Raw genomic sequence first — 25,464 nt, 5'->3', positions numbered from 1 at the left:
CACTGTATACCGTAACTTGTATAATTTATCCCCATAAGAATTCTATAATTTGTAGTTTGGATCAACAGTTCTTGTAACCCTAATTTTATTTGCAGTATCTTATATACTGTAGGTCCAATACCACTTTAAATTACATTAAAACGCATTAACAAAAAATAATACCTGCCTGTTTTCTGACCTTTTCCTGTTTATAGCTTCCTTTCACATATACAGTATACTGTATCATTCTGTGAGGGACCAATTAATACAGCCTGTATTCCAGTTATTCTTTTAAATTGTAAATGTCTACCTTAAAGTATTGAAAAGCACAGTGTAGCATTTAGATCTAATACACTACTGTCTGCAGCCATCATGATTTATTGCAGCAATATTCTTTACAACACAATCATGTTTGTTTCAATGTCTTTATTGACATTTGCTGAACCATAAATCGCATTGAAACCAAAGCCAAGCACATTCCTCACTGCAGACGTAGCTTCACTTGGCTTCTAAAAGAAAACGTCCGATCAAAGTTTCAGACATCCAGTTTTATTTGAGAAAGTCCCTCCTGCATAATATATATATATATATTTTTTTTTTTTGCTCTTGTATTTTTATTTGCCAGTTTGTGAGCATTGCTGGAAGTTGATTGAGCCACGGCCGTCATTGTGGATGCGCAGTGTTACAGGATGAATCACACACCAGTACAGCAAAGGGTTTTCATAAGGAATTGGAGCAGATCTGAAAAGGTTAAGGGAAATGCATGTGAGTGAAGTCAGCAGGAGTTTGATGATTTATGATGTGCCAATATATGGCTAAACAATTTTGATTCTGCTTGGAAAACATATTGAACGAACACAGGTTGGAAATGTGTACAACACATTCACCCTGTGAACCCGAACATTGCACTCTTTTCTGTTATTTAATGTTATATAAAATTGAATAAATTATTAAATAAAAAGCAGAATAGACCAAGTGCCATGAATTCATTCTTTATATAATATAATATTTTAATTAATGTTATCTGTTTTACAGATGACATATACAGTATAACCATATACAGGAATCTACTGTACCACATGTACAGTACATTGTTGTGTAAAGAAGGCATTTGTATCCTTGAGATGACTGTAGACTGAGACTACTTCATGAATAAGAAAGTTAAAGCTATTGTTTCTTTCATAATTTACTTTCCTGACACATCTAATAACAGTTAAGAGGTTCTGAACATTATCCTTCGTTCCTCATGGATAAGCAGCCCAATGCATCCCTTCAAAGGGAAATTTGCTTTTATGCTCTAACTTCCATGTTCTTTTTTTTCCCTTTGATATCAATACTGACACACTCCCAGAAAGCTCTGAGGAAGCCATGGGTATACTACATGCTGAAATATCCCATGTGGTGTCTGATGACAACACCCCTCTGCCTCTGTTTCTATCTAATGGATTAAGAGCTACATAAATGGATTATTTTACTGGAGTCTAGAGGTCGGGCTCTTTTTGTTCCTTTCACTTTCTGTACACTTGCCTAGAGGAGTCCAATCTGTGAAGTCTTCGGAGGTAAGAAGCTACTTTGATCTACTTTATTCCAAGATGGCAAACCTGTTGGAGGCTGTGAACTGGATGAAACACAGAAGAACTGCATGCATTTATTTTTACTCACTTAACAGCTGAACCCGAAGCCTCCAAGACACTGAGTTTTATGAAAGTGCTGACTGAATGCACTAAATCTCATACCTTTGTGGGCTTCAACAACTGTGAAAAGGAAGAGAATATAATAAGATTGCAGGTTGTGCTGGGAAAAATTGTGTTGTAAAAAATACACAGTTACAGGTTACTTGTGTCAGGGATTTCAGTTTAGGAGAAAACAGTTTAGAAATGTAATCATTTACAATGGTAAGCACAGTGACATTGAGTGTGTGTGTGTGTGTGTGTATTTGTGGTGTCAATAATTTATTAAATTATAAAAACAATTTCCCCAGTCTTGTAAATTTCATTTTACATTTTACTGTCACCTGTGATGATAGCTTTCTCCAGCACTGGTTGATAGTATTTGAAACTGTGGGCACTCATTGCAACTGGATATGGAAATCAAATGTTTTGTTTAATCTCTTTAGCTCTTGTTCAAAGAATAGGAAATTACTGTACTTCACATAATATTTTGTTTCTGTTTTCTCACACATTCAAAAATTCTACAAAGCCAAATAAAATAAAAAAAACAATCAGTAATGGGATTGGTCCCTTTGGAATCTGAGTCTAACTGGTATTTTTTTCCTTAATTTTCTCATCAAGAAGCAGTTTTCATGTGACTGAGTACTTTATTACTTTCCCTGTTGACTCAGCAGTTAAGTGCATTAATTCTCCAACTTTGTAAGGCATTTATTTTTGCCTGGATAGCACACAAACCCCCCTGAAGTGATTGTCTAATACTCAGTAAATCTGCTGGTAAACATATAATAAAATTGAATGTGAACCTAGGCCTTTGGGGGAATAAAACTGAAGCAATGGAGCTTTTAGCTGTGTTTAAAAATGCCTTTTAAATTGAAAGTGGAAATGGGTAATGCAATTTCAAATTCAGCTAATAGGGATGAGGGATCCAGCTGTAGTCATCATCCATTTTCCTAAGAAATTGTGCATTGGCAGCCCTGAAGTCATTGACCAAAAAGTAAATCAAAATAGGGTATTTGCATTTCTTCCTTTGAGCAAGTAAAAAAAAATGTCTTTAATGTGAGTATGGTGTATGAAGAGAACAGACTTCAGAGTAACTTGGGGATGAAAAGGCTTTGTCAGCAAGCCCTAAGGTGGGTTTATTTGAAACCTCACGAGAAGAAAGATTATAACGGATGTGGCATTATGTCTGTGCATCCTCCCTCACCCCCTCAAGTGAGACAAGATAATGGGATATATCTGCTTAATTGCAGACCCAACTGAATTTAGCTTTTGTACATCAAGGAGTCTATACAACCCAGTTGTTAAGGTAAAGGGCTTGTTAGCAGGAGATTCTCAACTCAAACCCCGACCCTGCCGTTGATTCATGGTGTGTTGCCCTGAGCAAGATATTGAACCTTGCACTCCATCCTTCCAATGAGATATAAAACCAAGATCCTGTTGCATGTGGCTCTGCAGTAGCCATTGTTAATTCATTGTTCACACCACAGCCCTTGATAGCTGTGTAAAAGTGTGAGATAAATGATTAATCTTTCTTATTTTTAAGCCTTATCATTAGAAGAAAATTGATTCATTGTGCATTGCCAGTGGAACAACAGGCTTAAACTGTTGAATTTTGTCACTGTTGTTCAATTCCCATCTACCCCTGGTTGTCTATGCTGGCTGGACCTGTGGAAAGAGCAGTATTGACAATTTCTTTCCCAGGTATGAGACTATACTGTACATCTGGTCTGGGCAGCATTTCCTCATTTCTACAAAGGTATCCCTTCTGAACAAACAACAGGTGCAGGAAAGTGGAGATAACTCACATTGAGCTCTGTCCACTACGGCTCCACCGTGCCGTGACTTTTGGTAATTAGATTTCCTGAGTGAAAATAGGCCTGGGGTTATTACTGAGATCAGGGAACAGTGCTCATCATTCCTCTTTGCTCTTACATGAACAGGGTGAAGAGATGCTGAAAGGAATTATGATCTAAGTGGAAACAAAGCCGAATAAAATGGAAACTAGATACAAAACACAACTCAATTTTCTAAAAGTTATAATTTATATTTTACTTTGAATGAATATGTAGCTCTGTTATATAATAACAAGTATCCATATTTTAACCTTATTTAAAATGGTTTGCCCATCTGTTGGATGTTGTACAGTACATGTTATGATATTCTAAAGATAATGAAAACATCAGGTAAATGTCATTACCTGTCACAATTATAAAGATTTGTAGTCTTATTAAGCTAATCACCCAAATATACCGAAAATAGTCAAAGGCAAACAATAAATGGAGAAAATATTTTTAAGATTACCTGTACATAAACTTTTAGATCCATACAGTGGAATGCAATAGAAGCAGTACAGTAGGAAATAAATCAAAGAGTTGATCTTTGGATCTTCAGCTTTGTAAAGCCTCAAGAATAGACAAGATCGTCTTATTATTTCAAACATGGAAAACATTTGTATGCTGTGCCTTTTATTATTGGTGGTGATTGTTTATTAGAATAACCAATTATTTTAAAACTATAAAATTCTCAATCACCATACAGGTACAGTGTGTGTCTTTATGTCTTAATTACAACCAAGTGCCTACATGTGGATAATGAGGAAATACCCAAAGGTTCCTCTGACCCATCAAGCCTGTCATGTCTTCAAGCACATTGCAGCCTCCACTGTGACCTGCAGGGGATTCAACAAGAAGGTATGCTTCCTTAAAAAAGGAATGAACGATGATTGCACGAAGTACAGTGACTGCAAATCCTTGCCAATTATTTTGTAACAATTAATTTGTAATATTACATTATGCTGTTAAAAACATGTAGCTAATTAATGTCAAGTTTATTAAGCACCATTGTAGTTACTGTACCATGCAATTGACACATGGTCACCTGACATTTTATTCTCACAGCTCACACCAGCTTCAGACATATTAAAATTGACAAGTACAAAAAAAGAAAATAGTAATACTTCAGAACTGCTTGCAGTTTTCTAGTTGGAACTTATATTTAAAATAGGTCTTTTGTACATTTTATTCTTTTGCAAATTGGTTTTATTAATGTTGATGTATTTGTTTCATTGCTACAGTATGTAACATCTCCCTTCACAAATCCTCACAAGTATAGTTTACTGTTTCAAAAGGGAAAAAAAAAGCTTTTTATGTAATGTACAGTAACTGTAATTGGATTATAGATTATAACATGAGTGTGTAATGAATTGTCATAAATTCCTGTTGTGTGCTGAAAAAAAGTTTCAAAATAAAGATTCCCTTGTGCTTGTTTATTCATTCTTATCACCCATTAGCTATTTCTGTCATAATCTACACATTTTATTGTTCAGTACATTTAGTACAAGAAATGAACAGAAATATCACCTTTATAAGGATAACAGTTTACAGTTATATGTAAATAAAATGTGTAGCACAGATTCAATGCCAGTTTGAAAAGCATGTAAATCAATCAGCTTGACATTTTAAATGATTGCACATAGGAGTTAAGTCCTCGCTTGTAAGAATGATAAAACCTGATGTAATCAGAAAAATTCAATACTTTCAAAATGAAAATTTAATTGATTTGAAAAGAGGACATGTGGTGCATAAAGAACAGGGTGTGACATGTTTTCAGATCATTGTACAACTGTTTCGGCTGCCAAAGTGCTTCAAAAGTCAAAAGAACGTTAAGTATTTACATCACAGTTTAGGCCTGAATGTAAGCAAGTGCTGTCAAAGTATTATGTTTGTAGTCTATAGATCTTTTTTATTCTTCTACACTTTTAATTGAGTTTTCTATAAGCTTATTTTTATTTTGGGAAGTTTGTTCTATACTCTGGCAACTCTTTGTGTAAAGACATGCCTTCAATTTCATGGTTGTAAATGCACTTCCACTTAAGTTTCCACTTGTATACCCTGCCTCTTTTTTCATGGTTGAAACTGAAGAAGTGTGCTTGGTAGATTTTGTCAGGGCCTTTGACGATTGTGAATTCCTGTACCAGATTCCCTTACAGGTTTGTCTGTTCAAGACTAAGAAGCTTCAGTTTTTTGGAGCCTGTCAGTGAAGGATATTCCCTTAAGCCATGGAATGTCACGGATTGCTCTTCTCTAGACTGAATCTGGAGCAGCAATATGTTTTCTATAATGTGATGACAACAATTGTATGTAAAATTCTAATTGAGGTCTTACTATTATGTTATACAATTTTAAAATAATATCCATTGATTTAAATTCTTCATTTAATATCTTATGAAGGTAATATCTAACATATGATTTGCTTTTGTGAGTCATCAAGCTCAGCATTTCTCATTTTGTATGGAGAAAGTAGTTGATGTTGTTGATACCCGAATGAAATACTCATGAATACATTAAACAGGTGTTTGCCCAGTCTTTTATCTAAATATTTTTGAATTTCATATTCTGCTTCTATAATATTTGCTTATTCCTCCCATTTTAGTTTCATCTGTAATCTTGAATACTTTGCTAAAACTATACCAGAATCCAGGCAATTGAAATGAATTATGAAAAGTACAGTTCTAGTACAGGTCCCTGTGGTACTCCAATAATTACATCACCCCAATTTGACCATTCATCCCTATCTGTACTATTATTTTTTATTGTTATCAATCCAAAATCCAAATATGCATTTCTCCAAATGTGCACCACCTGATATTTACAAATATATTTCTTGTACTTTACAGATGTTCGATAAATGTGGTCTTAAAAAGAATTCAGAATTGTTTTACCGGTTCAAGGCAGCTCAGATTATTTCATTGGCTTTCCTTCTTTCCCCCAGTGCTGCAGCTGAAGATGTGCCACACTGTAAGGCTGCAGTCACAAAGAGATTCAATCCAATTGCAAGGCTAAAACCTCAGTCTTATAATGTACCGCTGTACAAAAGCAATGCAACACTCAGGTTTAACAGATTTAATCACAGATAGCAAAAACATCACAAAACATGAAAAAAAATACAGATTAGAGAATGTTATCAGTATGAAAAGTGACACTGTCAGATTGAAAACAGTACTGGGTATGACCCCCATGGGTATTAAAACTCCTGGCAGGGCTGATTCATAGGCCATCTTGGATTGCCTACGGTGGGATGTTCTGCTACTTTTCCTTTGCAACTGCAGCCAGCTGGCTAAGACTGACTGCTCATGTTTGTTGATGATATTCGTAAGTTAACCCAAAAGATGTTTAGATGTTAGGGTTCAGGAGAAAAGCTGGCCACAGCAAGATCTTATTGTTATTGTAGCAGTTCAGGTGGGTAGCTGCGTCAGCATGCGTAGGCCGCAAAAGAACAAGTAATAGCTGAAAAGAGAAGAAAGAAAAGACAATGTTTCGGCTGTGGAGCTTTCTTTGACTGTCAAGTGGAGCCTTCTTCGAGTATCAACTGAGGTTAGACCAATTCTGTTGTTTAAGCCTTTCCTCCCTTGTTTGGTCCTTAACCTTAGCCGTTGCACTTCCCCTGTTGATAAACCTCCTGTTTTCCCGGTGAATAGTATTTGGTCAGGGACAGATATCAGACTTATCAGATATTATATGCCCAGGAAACAGCAACACATTTCGTCACACCTTCAACACATTTGTCTGCTTCAGACTTTACTAAACTACCTGTCTGTGACAGAACTTTACCTTACCAAGGTAGTTTCTCGGGACTTCATGTACAAAATTCACAATGACAACAAAAAGTATAGCCCACAAAACTTTATTTTAGGCCTTTTTAGATAAATACATCACTATCGTATAATTACACCCATGAGAAAACGAGCATTAATTAACCGATTAATCCCCACTGTGACTATTTATAAGCAATAGAGGCCTTGTGGGGTGTCATAGTGGTGGAGTGGTTAGCTTTGCTGCATTGCAATGCTGAGGCCCTGGGTGCAATTCCAGACTGGAGATGCCATCTTTATGGAATTTATATAGCATGTTCTCCCAATGTTCGTGTGGGTTTCAGGTGTTTCGGTTTCCTCCCACAGTCCAAAAATGTACTGGTAGGTTAGTTGGTTTTGTAAAAACTGGCCCTAGGTGTGAATGTGTGCATGTCTGTGTTTGTGTCTGTCTTTACTGCAATGGCCTTGCATCTGTTGCATGCCTTTGTCTCCTCCTCAACGCTGAACTGGAATTGGAAAATGGATGGATAAAGACCTTATAGTGGCCTCTGTTAATAGGTAAAATGTAATTACACCTTTGCCACAGCATTGTAATCCTAGCATTGTATGGTGTTAAATTTCCCTGCTGAGAAATTGATATGAATAGGGGAAGGACAAACACTTAGTCAATGTGATGCCAAAAAGTTGCACTAAATCTGTGCCAATTGGTGCTCCTGCGTTAAAGCAGAATCCTCACCCCAATATTACAGTTCCACTACCACACCAGTTGGATTAAACAATGTCTTTTTAACTCTCAATCTGACATCTCCACAGCATTGTCTTCTGTTTGGTCTGTCAAGGGCAAAACCGGCATTTGTTGGTGAATTTTTCACAGCTCCCTGTTGCTATCTCAAATGCTCCCTGGTCTACAGAAAACAGTGATTTTGTCACTCAGTTGTCAGAATGTTACCCTTGATGCATGGGTTATTTCCTGCTCATATTCCCTGTGCTGTAGCCGCTGCAGTCTGAAAATGATTACATTGATTGATCAGACAGATGTGATGGTTTTAGGCTGGTGCAGTGACCCTCTGCCTTCCAGAACATGGCCTGTCCCTCATGGAGACGGTATCCTGGTTTCTTCAGACTAATCTGAGGATTGTTGAAGCGAAACATCATTCTCCAAGCGAGTTCTCTCACCGACAGACCGCCTTCAATCATACCAACAGCAACCTTCATTACTGAAGCGGAACATGGCAGTATCTTTAGCTGTGCTTGAATTAATTAAAGTTATGTCTTTTTAAATGGCTATACAAATTCTTAATCAACTCATTTTGGCATATTTAATTCAACACAGACACTGAGCACTTGTTTTCTTTATGAAATCACAAGACTTGAATTCAGTATTTTGCTGTCCCAAAGAACAATAATTAATTGCTTATATTTCTATAATGCTTTTCATCCCAAAGGATTCCAGAGCTCTTTACATAAAGGAAGGGACTCAAAGGAGCAATACTACCCAACCAACAGCCCTGTCTGCCAGCTATTTAAAATATAATCAACATTACCCATGTGCCCAAAGAGCTTTACTGATGTAAAACTTAGATTGTTGTGTTTTTATTAAACAAGGATATGCTCTGTACACGTCCATGTCTTCTTTTGAGACTACAGACATTTTTAGACCTTTCTCAATCATCTTTATATTTTAATTGAATATAACATTAAAATAAACCTGGGGGAAAAAGTATTTTCTAATTGTTTTTTATTAAAATAAATGAATATGTGGCCCTGGTGGGAATAGAAAATGATAACTGTGAAAAGGCCCTACCCTTTATTGTTTGCTGTTATGGTACTTATGTTCCTACATTAAAGGAATACAGAAATCTGGCTAATAATCCTGTCCAGAGCAAGTCTTAGTTCTAATATTCATGCCTCCATCTCCTCTGTTTGGTAGAGAGTTCTAAAAGTCATATTCAATAGGGAATTAAAGTTATAGGTGTGCTTTGTTATGTGGAAGTTTCTAAATCATATTTCAACATAAAGTATGTTGTGTACAGTGCAGGGAAAAGGTTTATTTTAGGCTGCTCCTTATTCTTGTATATCCTAAAACATAAATTAATTAGATTTTAATAATTGTCTTACTAAAGCCTTTTACTGGTGTTTGACACACGAATACACACAAAAGCTGCAGTGAGAGCAGATCCTTACATGTTACTCTGGGGCTCTTGAAACTTCCTGGATGATTAATTGTGCTGTTCTTGGGTCGATTTTGAAAAGATCATGCTTAGAACCACCATGGTCTTGAATAGTTTCCAACTGTAGATATCAAAAGACTATCCAGCGACTATCTGACAGTGGGTACATAGAGCCCCAAATATTTAGAAGTGGTTTTGTAATCCTCTCCAGACGAACATCAATTTTCCCTTTTCTGACATTCTCTGAAATCTCTTCTGACTGTGACATGATGTGCTTCTGCTAACCTGTATGATGAAGATTGTTTTTCTAAATATTATATACAGTAGGACAGTGCTGTTCAACCCCAGATCTAGTTTACATGTTACCCACTAATGGATTCTAATCTGCCCCTGAATTGTTCTAAACAAATCAGGGGCACACATATTATTTCACAAACACTGATGCTTAATTATTCATTCTTCTACTTCATACAACATTGGGTCTCAAAAACATTGAATTCGTAAATATGAACCTTTTTGGTTAAGAAAATAAATTGTAATTCCTGTTATTATACTGTAACAGGAGGCTCACAGACTTTGTTCTGGTCTGTATATAATTCTATACACACAAAGATACATAATCTTTGTGGACAGTGCATCTTGAAAGCATAGGTATGCACTTTATTAAGCATATTCCAATTTAGATAATCTGTAAAAGAGGGCAGCATGGTGGAGAGGTGGTTAGCATTGCTGTTTTGCTATGCTGGGACCTAGGGTTCAATTCTAAAATGCTATGTGGAATTTGCATGTTCTTCTTGTGTTCATGTGGGTTTCCTCCAGGTGCTTCACTTTCCTCCCACAGTCCAAAGATACAGTATACTGGAAGGTTAATTGGCTTCAGGGAAAATTGTCCCTGTGTAAGAGTGTACCATGCCTTGTGCCCATTGCTCATTGTGATTGCTCTGGCTCCCCTGTTTTCCTGTATTGGATAAAGCGGATAGAAAATCGATAGATATTTTGCAAAAGAGATAAAATATTAAAATGAAGTCAATGATGCATTTCCTGATCATAGTGACCTGACCAAAATTGCTTCAGGAGTACACCCTTGCATGAGCAATTCCTTACAGTGATTCTGCAATGAACTTTTCTGGCTATCCTTCTTCCATCTGTCCTTCAGTGAATCTATATTGGGTGCCATTTGTTCTGTTCTCACATTTAGGATATATACTTGGCACAAGCTGGCGATTCCTGCCAAATAACTGATCATGTCAACAGTTAGACCAAGTGTTCCAGGCAGAAAGCAAGGACACTTAATAAAGTACAAGGTCAATTATCTGTCACTAATGCTTCTTTTTCTGGGTATGCACAGAAGAACAATGTGCACCAAAAGATTACTGACAGTTTTGACCAACTACTGCACTTTGGAATTCTTGAAAGCTTCTCTTTAGTTTCATTTTTCATGCAAAAGTCTTTCTTCTGAGATGAGTAAAGATCTGTAGCTCTGTACCTGCTAAAAGAAAACAGCAGTAAAAGGACTCTTTATGTAAAATAAACCATTCTATTTTTTTTTACTAAAATTAATTAGAATAACATTATCAATAAAGAACATTCATACAGGATAATTATACGGATTTGGAATTAAAAATACATTAATGTGGAATACACATAAATGGCCTGAGATTCACTGTGCATCTCACATAAATACCTGATACAGGTAGCATACTGTAGCAGGAAGAAGCTATTTCGTCTGCTTCGAGAAGGACAAGATTTTCATTTGTCCAAAGGTCAAATCCGTTTCATACTTCCGGTTCAAGATGGCGGCGTCCATGGCAGCAGTGAGAGGAATACGTGGAGCAACAGCCAAATACTTGCTCCACAAAAGCAAGGTACTGGCGCAGATTAAACTAAAAGATTTAAAAGCCTTTTAATTGCATCGTGACAGCAGCTGCTGTGTATTTAGTTGCATTAGCTTTGGAATGCATGAGCAAATGCAGTGGATTACAGGACGGTTTAACTAGCGATTAGTAACAGCGCTACTCCAGTGCTGTTAAACCTTGATTCGACACTTTGAAAAGTTGTGCGTTGTTTTCTTATACATTATTCAGTAATTAAAGAGGGATGCTTCATTATTTTACGCGCATTTTTAGAACTCAGTTATGCTGTGGACTCTGTGCAAAACAGTATAACCACGTGCAAAGATGAATATTTGGTCAAATAAATGTAGGATATGTCTGTTCAACCTCACATTTACTGATAAATACATTTGACAATTTGTAATTTAGTTTTTTTAATTGAGTACTTTTAAGTTGGTTATTAAAAAGAATATTTGTCCGTAACAGACGTATTATGTTTTTTCAGAAGATTTATGACCATGATTTCTTCAATGAAAATTAGTTTACAGAACACACAATGCTATAAACTGACCATAATGTCGGTGTGCGATATAGTCCCAGTTTATTTTAAAGCAAGTCTGACTTTTTATTTTTTATGGAGATTAACAAAAATCTTTTTCTTCCCCACATTTGTGCATGCATGCTCTAACATGTGCTATTATTTTGGAATTGTTCTACATTGAGTATACGTTTTTGACGGCTTATCACCATATTATACATTAATGAATTTTGACCTACAAGTGAGTTCTCGGAGCTTGTGTAATAATAGTTAACTGGTTGCGATAACTTACTTGTTGCTTAATCACAATGCTGAAGCAAGAGTCTAAAGGTTAGTTTCAGATAGGCATTTTTGGTAAAAAACAGTTTTATGATTAGTTTGTACTATGGACAAATCTTCATGTGCTTAATTTATGTATTGTATAGCATCGTTGTCCGCTGGTCCGCACCTGAATTACCGGCAGATGCAAGTTGAGTTGATTTATATTTATTTATTAGAAGCGATTAATATATCTCACGACTGGATTTATTTTTGTTTTGAAATGCCTTTCAAAATACTCTTCAGCCAATTAGGATGTTAATTATTGAGATATTCCATTAAGAAGGACAGTTCTATGAACTGTTGTCCATTAAAATGCTGTATGTGCAGGCTTGTTTTTCCTCTTGATGGTGACTTTATTGTAAGTACAGTATATGGTTGAACATTGAAGTTATTTGGAGACCACAAATCACTACCTCAGGATAGCAGAGGGTAGTGCTAATCACTGGTAGAACAATGAGAAAAAAGGAAATGGAATTTGTGGGTAAAGATTACAAATCTAGGTTCGGCTGTTCAGAGACAGCTTAAGTGAAATTGCTCAAGAGTAGGGACCTTCACATTTTCCATTTTGAGCCACTGCAGGGTTTGCATCCAGCCCACTCTTTCATTAATCGATTGGGTCTTAATTACTTGACTGGTGCTGCAAAGGATCATTACTGTATATCAATTGAGACACAGTCAGAGTAAAGGCTTATAGTATTAGGGAACAGGAGAGCCAAAGTCACCTTCCTCTGAAAAAGGTGGTCGAACTTTGCCCACACGTGTTCAGTTGCATTGATTTCCATTGATTGTCCAAGTTCTACAGCACAGATGTGATGCCCCAACTCTCCACGATTTAGTTAGGGCTGTTGGGTAGTCACTACTAAGACAGAGACCACTTTAAGTGGGACTTCAGACTGCCTTTGCAAGTGATATTTTGTCCAGTTTTGCTACATTTTTTGGAAGACCGTGCTTCAACCAAAAGAAACTTCAACACGGTTCAATCTTCATCTGCCTGATAACTGGACTTCAGCTCCTTTAAGACTGTGCAGGCTCGCTCTTCTTCCGTTCCTTGTAGAAATCCCAGTAGATCCACTTCTTAGTGTTTTGGGCGGTGTGGTGACTCTGTGGTTATGGATCTGCGCCTGTGGCCAGAAGGTTGCTGGTTTGTATCGCACGGCCAGCAGAGGTATCCTACTCCTTTGGGCCCCTGGACAAGGTCCTTAACCCCAACTGCACCAGGGGCACTGTATAAATGGTTGACCCTGCTCTTTGACCCCAAGCTTTTCTCCCTGTCTGTGTGTTCATGTGTCTCAGAGCAAGCTGGGGTATGCGAAAAGACAAATTCCTAATACAAAAAATTGTATATGGCCAATAAAGTGATCTTATTCTAATGCAAATTCTAATTTAGGACTGGGCTGCAGTCCTGCCAACGATGGTTGCTGGTCTCCACGTGAATGTGTACACATGTTAATGCCCGTCTTAAAAACAAATAATTGTCACTGTAATATAGTAATGCCACATTTATAGTTTGTGTGTGGTTCTGGAATAAATTACTTCAAACTTGTTGGCTGTATTCTGCAGTATTTATCAAATGCTCAGAAGCACATTGGGGGCTTTCAGAAAAAAAGCAGTTTATTTTAACTTTAACATTCTAATAGGGAGAGTTTTCTGTGCATATAATAGATTTCCTAAGGGTAGTGAAACTTTTGCTATTGCCACGTGCTGTTTCTCTAAGGAAATTCCCTTGGCTCCACTCAGAGATAAAGGACGCACTGGAGATTAATATGCAGTGCATTCCAAGTTGATTAATAACCCTGTACGTTTAAATAATATTGATTGCAACAGTACTGAAAAACAAAATGTTGCAGGTCTGAGTGTACTGAATTGGAAAGATACGGTTTTTCAGCAGTTCTGTGTACTGTTTTGATAAATACAACTGTATAAATATAAGTTGCAATAGCTCAGGACTTGCTTGGAATCTTGAATGGCCAATTAAATGGCTGTTTTGGCCATTCAAGATTTGACATTCATTATCAAATCTTTCTGAAACAAGATGCATTTAGGCATGGAGAAGACGTGTATTTTATTAATAAATAATAATAATTTGAAAAATGCTTACACTTGTATAGACTTACACTCATATGTTTTTGAAAATAATTAGTTTAAGTGGTAAACCTTGACTGCCTGGCATCCAGATATTGCTCTCTGCCTTGTCGGTAGTTTTAATTTCTATGCTTTTTTTTTTTCAAGTTGTATAAGGGGAAGGTGGTTCCGTTTTTAAAGATGCTATATGTGATCTCATTTGAAAGTCTGTAAAGAAATTGAAATCATGATGTGGAATGAAAGAATCAAAATTGTTCATTGTTGCAATAAAACCTAACTTGGAATATTTAGTTCAGCAGTAAACAGCTGTATTTATTATTTAAACAGCTCCTAAAGGTGTTGCATGAGGGGAATTGTTTAAAGTGTGTCCTTTTCTCCTCAAAACATCTTCTTTTTACTCCTGGGGTTTTTGTGGCATCATCCATGGCCTCCTCCTCTCCTGCTTCACTGTAGAAAGCCTTGAAATACCACTGCTGTACTTCTGCTGGCTGGAACACCTGGTCCTGATACCTTCTGGACAGCTGCTGATGTTATCAAACACAGAGTAATGACTTCTGATATTGTCACTTACTCCTATCAGGAAGTCCATCAGCTTTCTGGCATCCTCAGTTGGCCTGACACAAATTCTACCTGTACTTTGTCTGGGCTCTCCCATTAATGACTTTCAGTTGTGATAGCTTTGTCAATGCCCATAGACAATGTATTAAATGAGTACAAGTGTAAACATTTTGTGTAAAAAATGGCAGTGCTGCTATCACATTGTACTCTGATCTTGTCAGATCTCCGAAGCAAAATAAAGCTGGACTTTTTCAGACTGGGGATGGGAGACCTCCAAGTAAAATACTCGTCTCTGCAGCACTTGCTGTTCGTATTAAACTGTTTCTAAATTCAGTTTTATAAGTAGAATTCCTTGCTGGAGTATTATGACTCTTTGTTATTACAATCGTATTGCATTGTTTCAATACAAATGAGAGGACTTTATTTCAAAGATAAAAGGCTTATGTTGTTCCATAAAAAAGAAATTTTGGCAAACTCAAGCTGTGAAATCCAGTATTGTGCAATACCAATATGCCCTACGAAGCAAACTGGTTTATCTGTTTTTGGCCAGAACAGGACTTCAGATGTTGAGCTGGTTACAGTAAGAATGCATTTACACTACTTTTCCATATGCACCAAAATAATCCCTGGAGGGGAAAAACATTTGGAGTTTGGAGATTTACCATTAATTTATGTGGTTTCTTGATCAATTTGATATATTCTATTCTGTAGAACCCAACTAAATTATTACAAAGCTCATGGTATGCAGTTGTTTTTGTGTGTTTTGAAAACCAGGAAAAATTGTCTTGACTATTTTTAGTAACTTGTCTACTGATTTAAAAAAAATGTAGGTCTTCTCTCATCAGTGGCCAGCTGTATTTTGATACAAAGTGAGAAAATCAGAAGTAGTTTATCACCTCTTCCAAATGTTTGGACTTTACAAAAGTCAGTATGAAATAGGGGTCTTTATGAGTTTGAAAACTCTACTGCATGAATGTTAGACTATTAAATGCCTTGCAGACAGCTGCTTTTATTAGTACATTCTGTGCTGTATTTTGCATGAATGATGGATGGCTTTTAGTAAATGTCGAAGCCCCCAACACTCACACCTTCTATATCAAGATTTTCAAGATAGTAAATTTTAGAGATATTCAGAACGGCAGGTGATCAGTCATAATCTCACCGATAGAAGGGATTATGCTGCATACCATTGTCTCCTCTGCAAAGCACAGACGACAAATGTCTGAATCTGTGTACTGAGCAGGATTATTATTGCAACAACACATCATCAGCAGGGTAAAACTAACCTGTATCATGGCATCTCTGTAGTTAGCTGTGGGTGTCTTGCAGTTTTCCATCGATTCAATAAGAATACTGGGATAATGCTGTACTTCATAGTTGGTAGATATGTAGCCATGGGCTAGTGGCAACATCCTTATCTCTCGAGAGATGTTTTATATACCTTTTTGAGTATGATGCATATATTACACATAGTCATACATAGCTGTACAAGAGGTGATATATACTTGAAAAGGTTTTTCTGCATTATTATTGCTTGAGGAAAGTGAATGGAACTAAAGTTGTGCAGTGGCAGGTTAGAGTAGTGGTTTGAACACCAAACTCATTACAAGAAGATTGTGGGTTCAAATCCCAGGTGGGTCATTGCTATTGTACCCTTGAACAACCTACTGCACTCCTACTGCTTTAGTAAAATGACCCAATATATGAATAGGTGCTCCCTGGTTTGTCATTGTAAATGTTTTATTTTCACAATTTACTTTGTGGTTTAAATATAGAATTATAATTGCATAGCAGCCAAATTTCAGAAATCTGTATTTTTGTTATATTAGATGTGTGTATATGGATTTCAAGTATCATAGTGGGGCATTCATGGCTTTGCATGTGAAATTAATGGTTTAGCTTGTGTAGTGCATTATTTTTTCCACATACTTAATTCTTAACACAACCAATTTCCCCAGTGAAACTGATCTGATGCTGGTTTAATTTATCCACCACTGAATCTATTAACATATTTTTTTAAACATAATTTGAGGTCCCATTTGCTGCATCATAGGCACATCAGTCAGGTCACATTTTAATCTTAACTTTATCAATTCTGTGCACTTAAAGCACTGGCCAGTGCTTCTCTGCAGCTTGAGACAGTGTGTTCTCTTAGCCCCTGTGCACACTTATCTTGCTTTCAACCTGACACATTCAATAGGGTTGCTTAATGATGCATCTTATTAACAATGCTAATTGCTAAATTCATATCAGTAGAGAGCTGCAGTCTCTCTTTGTACCCTGTCTGTGGTAGATTAAGTCTCTTCAGACCTGCCAGTGATGCAGATCAGAGGGGTCTAAATCCTGCACACCAGTCTTGCTTGCAATGCATACAGTTCACTGTAGCTGAACAACATCTGACTTTGCGGGCTAATGATGCAGCCTAAAGATTTAGTTGAAACATTTTTTTTCCGTAGCGGAATATTGTAATACAATAATGCCAAGGACATTCTCTGTATTACTTTGTATGAAGGCAGGACAAGGATGTTAAACACAGTGGGCTAAGAGGCAATAGAGAAAATTCAAATTATGAAAGAAGTTTGTTGATTGTTTTTCATTTCAAAACATATATTAGTCTGAATATTTACTGACTAAAATGTATTTTTGTTAAATGTTTTAATTGGTACTATGGAAGCATTCTGTAACAATCCTGTTACTAGTTTCGATTTTAAAATATTGTGCATTGTGCATTCACTTTTATTTAACAAGGTTTGTATTACTGGTAATAAATTGCACAGAAGTATATGCAAAAATTGTGTGGTGGTGGAATCAGTCTAGTTTCACAGTCCAGTATCTAAACTTAAATTTGTTAAGTAGTTTTGGTGAATCATATTATTCATTGTGCAAGCGTTTGTCCGTGGCTGAGCTGTGCTTGAGATGTAGAAAACCCCAATCTATACTCGAAAGATTATAAATGGATAGATCATAAATAGAGGATTATCAACTTGTTATTGTCCCTACGGATAGCAAAGTGAGGAAAAAGTACAAGTTCAAACAGAGCTGGAATAGAGTGAGATGAGTTTGTGATGAATTAAAACGTGTTTAAGTTTTTAAAGGTTCAGTATATCCCACAAGGAAAATTTCAGTTAATCAGTTGCAACACCAGGGCAGATACTAATTAAGAGGAGACATTTCAAAGGGTTATGACTTCAGTGGGGATTTCAACTTGAAGACATTTTCAGTGCAGGAGGGCATTCTATAGCATTCAGGCTATTGGCTGTTCTTTCCAAGTCTCCAGAGAGCAGCGCAGAAAATGGTGAACTTCTGTAAAATTTTAAAAAAGCGACTATTTGTACTTAACCAATATAGTTAAACAAAAACTGCAGGCATATTTTAATTCTAACCTCAGTTGAATACTGTTTTGAATATTTTCTGCAAGAGAAACTAGGCTGAGACTACAAAGAATCAGAACATCAGACACTATTACAGTAACCTTAGCTGAATGAATCTGTAGCATGAATTAGCCGTTTGGTTTAAGACTAAGATAGGAGATCTGTAGTATGTCTTCTTATGTCACTAACTTTACAATTAAATTTGTAGCTCTTTAATGCCCTGTTAGCTTCTTAAGTTGAATCAGATTGAATAAATAACTTCCGTTTCTCTCATTTATTGTTCTGCTGTTTTGTTTTATGCTGCCATGTTCAGCTCAGGGGTGCCCTAAATTTGTTCCTGGTTGTCTGGATCCTGCTGATTTTGTAGGTCCATCCCATCCATCACCTACTAAAAACCAGTGAAAGATGGATATTGTGACAATTAAATTGTTTAATCTGTCATTTAGAATTCAGATTGGAACACATGTGAAAAGTTTAGCAGTTCTCATGGACTAGACCTTAACCATCTCTATTTGTAATAGGTCATAATGTACAGAAAGGCTGATTTCTTGAGTTCCTTGTTTCCAGCTGGAGGCCCATCCTGCCTAGCAACCCTGCCCAGACCTAGAACCATAGGGATGCACGTTTTCATGGCTGTACTTCTGTTTTTATTTAGCATTCTGTACCCCATTAAAACGAAACCTGTCACGGAGGTTCTCCTCCTTAGGAGGAGCTCTTTTTGTGAAGGCATGTTCTACAATGCGATCCTTACAAATACAGTAATATTTGCACGTACACTCTTTCGCATCATTTGGGGTCGTTGCACTCTTCCCAGTTGTGATTAGTTGCAGCTGAGTCTGTCAACAGGCTCACCCTAGTCCAGTCTAGTCTTTAGCCGACCAGGTAAAGGGATCATAGTTGGGTAGTAACCTTCCCATCTTAGATGAACGTTACCTGCCCAGTGCCAATAAGAGCAATATCTGCCTGCATTTGGTGACTGTCATGGCCTGAGTGTGAACCATTGATCTCCAGCCTGTGAGAATCCTTCTGTAATCTAGCTGTAGGCTTCTTTTTTTCTCTCAGATGAGTCACGAGGGAGCCCTTCAGAGAGTATTTATTATTTTAAATCCATTTTAGGAAAGCTTTTGATTGAAAAATCATAAGCTCCACATTTTCTCTTTCAAAGCAGAGGGAGGTCAATAAGAATTTACAAATTGCCCTTCATGAATATGCTAGTGAAGTGCAGGAGAAGCTACAGTAACATAGATTTGTCTAAGAAAAAAAAGTCTTTACCAATCATTGATTCTTATTGACGGCTGAAGTTTACCTTCCTTCAGGTTTTAAACGGGGCTTATCTTAACAGTAATTGCACCTGCACACTCTTTAGACATGCTAATGGTAATGCTCGGAAAACGTAATGGAGAGATTATTTAGTGGGGCCAGCAGGGGGCGCTCACCCTGTGGTCCATGTGGGTCCTAATGCCCCAGTATAGTGATGGGGACACTATACTGTAAACAGGCGCCGTCCTTCGGATGAGACGTAAAACCGAGGTCCTGACTCTCTGTGGTCATTAAAAATCCCAGGGCGCTTCTCGAAAAGAGTAGGGGTGTAACCCCGGTGTCCTGGCCAAATTTCCAATTGGCCCTTACCAATCATGGCCTCCTAATACTCCCTCTCTATGAATTGGCTACATTACTCTGCTCTCCTCCCCACTGATAGCTGATGTGTGGTGAGCGTTCTGGCGCACTATGGCTGCCGTCGCATCATCCAGGTGGATGCTACACATTGGTGGTGGTGGAGGGGAGTCCCCATTACCTGTAAAAGCGCTTTGAGTGGAGTGTCCAGAAAAGCGCTATATAAGTGTAAGCAATTATTATTATTATTATTATTTCTTTGGGGCATTTACATTTCACTGTGGGGGGTGAGGAATGTGCTGTCACTGTTTTAGCTTTGTATGGGAGCTGTACAGTTGATTCAGCAAGTAACACATTTATATTTGGTAAGTGGAACACAGAACAAAAGTTGTATGTAACATATAAATGGGTAAGTGAAACATTTTTATTTAAGGAGGTTCTTGTTCAAACATACCTGCTTTACTCTTGTTCACTCTTTTTCATCTTCAGTGTTCTGTAAACCCTGTAAAGTAATCTAGGGAAACATCATTAAGAAGTACTGTGCAAATCAAGATGTATAATGAGGAGTAAAGTAAAATAATATACTCAAACAATATGTACAATATATTATGGAAATGTTAAAAAAGCCATTTTGTCCCATAATAACCCACTAAGCAATACCTACTTAAAAGACACAATATACAGTGCAGACCGTAAGTACTGGGACAGTGTCAAAGTTGCTGTTTTTGCTGAATCCCCAAGCAATTTGAATTTGAAATGAAAACATGAATATAAGGCCATAATACAGAATGTCACCTTTCATTTCTGGATATTTCTGTGCTTATATGTTGTACCATTTTAGAATAATAACACTTTTGTTTTCAATCCTAATATTTCAGGTGAGTTTAAGTATTGTGACAACTGGGGGCCGGGTGTTTCTTATTGGGTGGTTGTTTCCTGTTGTATTGATTATTCACACCTAAAAGAGCTGTGGATGTGTAGTGTTGGATTTAGTCTTTACTCTTCCTTTTGGCGTCTGCCTTTGGAGTCAGTAGGCCTAAACCAACATGACGACTAGAGAACGGTCTGTGAAAGAAAAGCAAGCAATTTGGATGCTGAAAGAAAAGAAGAATTCAATCAAAACTGTAGCACTGTAGTACAAGAAAATGCCTCCAGACTCATTGGCTGACTCTTCATCGTGCAGCAAGACAGTGGCCTACACTGCTGGTGCAACCAAGCAGTTCATCAGGGAGAAAAACATGCACTGGCCTAGACGGTCTCTTGATTTCAATCCAGTTGGGACTGAAGCCACAAACCCCCCAAAACATACAGCAGCTGAAAATGGCTGCAGCAGTGCTTTGCTTGGCAAAGCATCTCAAAAGAATAAACAAAGAGTTTGCTTATTTCAGTGGGTCGCAGACTTGCAGTATTTGCATGCAAAGACTTTGTAGCCAAATACTAAATTTTAGATTACTTTAATAGACTTTGTTAATTTCTCCCAATACGTATGCTCACCTAAAATGCAGGAATGGACCACAAAAGGTGGAATTATGCTAAAACAATAAATCATACATGTGCAGAAATACCAATAAATAAATAATGACATTCTGTACTTCTTCCTCATGTTCATCTTTTTTTTTTTCAAATCTGAATTCCTTGAGTATAATGCAAAAATAGTAATTTTCACTTGTATCCCAGTACGTATGGTGCTCTCTGTAGTATATACCAGTTAAAACTGGAAAAAAAAGTCATTTTACAATGTAGCAGTGGCTGCTTAATGAAATGTGGGCTAAGGGTTTGAACTGCAAGAGCTGCCTTACGTTAAATATCCTGCTGTAAGCTCACATAAATGGCTAAAGTGCCTGTAGAGAGATCTGTTGTACAAAGCTGCCTAGGGGTCTTCTATGCTGGAACCCGTGAGAGTGAAGTAAGTGATGTGTTGTACATCACGCAGTGCACTAAAGTCGCTCACAGGCTTTGGAAAGCTTGGCACTACAGGTGCTTGCAGTCAGGCATTTGTTTTTATTGGACCTTTCTTCAAATGCCAGAAATGTAGGATTTTAGCTCTTTTGCCTTTTAAAGATATTATTGTTTTTTCTTTCAGATTGCTCCTATAGAAGGGATTTTTAAAATAACATTAGCGGACATAATTGTAGAGAACGCCATGCAAAAAGGGGTGACAAAAGATTTTAAATTTAAAACTACTTAATTGTTCTGATGTTTTTTTTTTTCTCCAAAGATTTGTAAAACGTTTGCAAAAGGTACTTTATTCCCTTCTTGCTGTATTTAGTGATCAGGATTCAGTTGTTTCTGTTTTCTGCTTTAGAATTCTGCCTTAAGCATTTATGGTAAAATTAATTGTGTTTTCAGAGCTTGACTGTAACTAACATTTGTCACAAAATTAATTTCCTTGACTTTAGATGGTGTCAAAGATGACAGTTTGTGTAAGTTAAGTGTCATTTAATTGTGTGTTCTACTTAAACAAGAATATGATAAAAGGGTGTTCTTCTTATTTTTTGAGTGGACCTAGAAAAAGAGAGAAAGAGAAATGTCTGACATTTAGGATTTTGTCTGTTTATATACATTTGAAATTTGAAAACTGCTGTAGAAACATTTGACAGTAGGTTACAGCCCTGGAAGTGTGCCAAGTGCCTGATCGTTTTAGTCATTGTTGGTGTGTAATTTGCATGAGGCAAGAAGTAGTTGAGCCTAGAAAATTGAAGGTGTTCAGCATCTACACAGAGCATAAAGAAGAAATAACACATTTGATCTGGTCATAACAGGATCTGAAACAAGCTGACAATAACATAAAGCACAACATGCCGTGAAAATTGGCTAAAACATTTTTTTCAAGAAAATTCGTACCTAGTTTTGGATCCTGAGTGAAAATTCTTTCTCCTGCTGGTTTACTTTCAGGTATGTTGAACTACGATAAATCAATAGGGGGTGAGAATTTGGACCTCTGATCCTGTGCCAGGATTTTTATTATTTCAAAGACTGAATTTCTTTTTTTTTTACTTTTCTGCTAGATTGTCTTGAGATCATTGAAGCTTCTTCGGGGCAAACTACAATGCATACTGGTCTCTGATTTCAGTCTAAGCATTTTTCTTAAACATTTTAAATTTTAAACTTTTTTTTTCACTAGTGCAGAAATCAGAAAGACTACTTGGTTGTTATTTATATTGAAATGATGGGTTCATTTGGGCAAAAAGTTCTAGAACAGCTGGACGCTGACTGATCACTCTCTCATTGTAGAGCGCATTTGCATCCTGTAATCCAATAGCACAGGTAGGAGATCATCTATAGGACTAATGTCTGCATCCCACAGGGGATGGTTGGTGCTGCATGATGTTTGAGGGTCAAACAGTCCTCTTGGCAGTGGAACCCCTTAAGGTTAGGCATCAGGGTCTGGGGGAGTGGAGTCCCCTCTAGCTGATCGCAAGACCAGGTGGTGGTGATTCTCCTTGCAGTGACCCTTGTTCAGTGTGTTGAGTTGCTGGCAGCTTCCCAAAACCTTTTATAGCTTTATTGTTTGTGGGTTTTACTTAGTCAAATGCATTTTTCACTTTTTGGGGTACATAGTTTGCATTGCTTAAAGTGAGTGTACTGCTCAAATGTAGAGCAGAAATTCCAAGTAGTTTCATTGTTGACCTTTTTTTTAATTAAACAAAGTTTTGCTTAGTCAGGCTACCAGTAGTACCACAGTTTAAGAAGAAATGTCAGTAATGCTTCCATTTCTTCTTAACCTGTGGTTTATTGGAAATTCTTCAATTTTTACTTGATGTTTTATCTCTTATAGGTTTAAAGAGAAACATTAAACTTTCAAATGATGAATACCTACCCTTTACTGCTCCTACCTGTTCATTTTCTTTAAAGTGTTGTACAAAATGTAGTGCACTGAGTGTTTTATATTAAAACTACTTGGCTTTTTAACCCTAATAAGCATTTATTTGCTGCACACGTTTTCAATTTCAAGCTGTGAAATTCAGTAGAGGAGCGTGTCCGAGAGATGCTAGATTTACATAAAACAAGTAAAGAGGAATTTATAACACTACAGTGTCAATTAAATGTCATCTGGATGAAAAAGGAAAACCAGAATTCATTCCACATTTCAAATCTTATTACCAAGTGATGGATCGGAAGTCTAATACCTATGGTAGCAGCAATGGATTTTGTTCTGCCCACTGCTTTAGACTGTTTACTGCTTTGTTTTTGGGGGGGTGACATTTCTTGACCTTCCGTTCTGAAGGAGAACTTATTGCTCTAATAAATCCCACTGTGCTTTTTGACATATGCTTCCTGTGCATTGAGAGGAAACCTGTTATGATATAATATATTGCACTCATCATTCAGATTTGTTGGTACATCACTGGTAGAATGATTAGATGCACTGTACGACACGCAGTGGTGTCAGAGCTATAAAGCACAACGTGGTTTACTGTAATGTGGGAAGTTATTCCTCTAAGAACTCCTCATCATTTATTGTCTGAAGCGAGGCACTTAAGCTCATTATATCTTAACTGTACATGGGGAAAAAAATCAGAAATGGGTTTGGAATTTGAGCTAATCCAACCATAGTAAACCGTAAAATAAGTCATGTGTCACTGTCCTAGAATTTGCGTTCCTACTTAACTGTGTGTTTTAAATGCAGGAAGGGAGAGCTATCACTGATAGCAGATTGAAATGCAGGAAGTGTAATCTGAAATGTGTAAAAAGTGTAATGCACAGCTTGCTTAATATTTCAGATTTCACAACAATGGTTCTTTCTTTTTGTGTGGTTCTGTAGTGTAGCAGTTATCGCATCTGCTTTACACCCACAAGCTCCTGGGTTCAAGTCCCAGTGGAACCAAACTCTTTCTAAGTTTATTAAATTGGCCCCCTGGGGAGGAATAAAGTATTTAAGTGTTATTTATTTTTTCTCCCAGCATCCCGCAGGATATATATTTAATCTGAAATTATCATATTGAATATTGTAATTAACACTTTAATTACTTTATCTTCTGGTGACCTGGTTTGTAGTTAAGGAACACGGCTGAGAAAAAATATTATGAACCGTATAGTGATGGAAATGAGCACAGAGCCCCACGCTATCCTGTTCCTTGTTGACTTGCAGCTTTCACTGTACTCAATGTGATGTTGCATAACAGAACACTTGGGTATGTCACTGTTATGAAATAGCAGCTCTGTGCTATTTACTAACCTGCAACATGGAAATCGTACTCATTATGTACTGTATCTGTGAAGGGTTTTTTTCATGGTTGCTTTTTTTTCCCCTCTGCTAGGGTACAGTATAGGCTCTGCAGGTCTGTAACACATGGACTTGTCAGATGCTTTGGAAAGCCGGCTGGCTTGTGCTGTTGAATTTCCCTGGAGAAATGGTGCAGAGGGTACCCTCACTGATGTTGTGCTGTAGTTTGCCTTTGATGACATACAGCTGCTGTGCTTTCTAAGAGAAAAGGAGCACGTCTGTGTCAAGGAGTGAAGCTCTTTGTCCAAGCTTGGCAAACCTCAGTACTGGAACCATTACTGCAGTTCAAATTTAAGTAACATAATGCATTTTTGCTAATAAGCTATATATTTTTTTCAAACTATGATAGAGAACCAAAAAAACCCCACTGTATTACTTTTTTTTTCAGATCACAGGAACTATAGGTACCTGGTCTTTAAAACGAGCCATTCTGTAATGTTAAAACTAATCTGCAGATTACACTGCGTTTTAGTCTGTGTTTAAATTAATAATTCTAATTAATGCCTTTGTC

At 37.1% G+C, this 25,464-nt stretch overlaps 1 protein-coding gene across 1 annotated transcript in view; it reads left to right on the top strand.

Annotated features, from left to right (window-relative positions):
* Positions 1-11,128: 11,128 nt before the first annotated feature.
* The window catches only part of suclg2 (succinate-CoA ligase GDP-forming subunit beta), a 116,583-nt gene continuing 102,247 nt past the window's right edge, over positions 11,129-25,464 (top strand). Inside the window, exon 1 of the mRNA XM_088636278.1 lies at positions 11,129-11,275. Within this exon, the coding sequence (XP_088492404.1) occupies positions 11,204-11,275 (72 nt within the window). The 5' untranslated portion in view covers positions 11,129-11,203. The remainder of the gene's footprint in view (positions 11,276-25,464) is intronic.

This window comes from Lepisosteus platostomus, chromosome 6 (genome assembly GCF_059453375.1).
Source record: "Lepisosteus platostomus isolate fLepPlt1 chromosome 6, fLepPlt1.hap1, whole genome shotgun sequence".
NCBI classification, from domain to species: Eukaryota; Metazoa; Chordata; class Actinopteri; order Semionotiformes; family Lepisosteidae; genus Lepisosteus; species Lepisosteus platostomus.
This window is presented reverse-complemented; position numbering and strand designations above follow the sequence as displayed.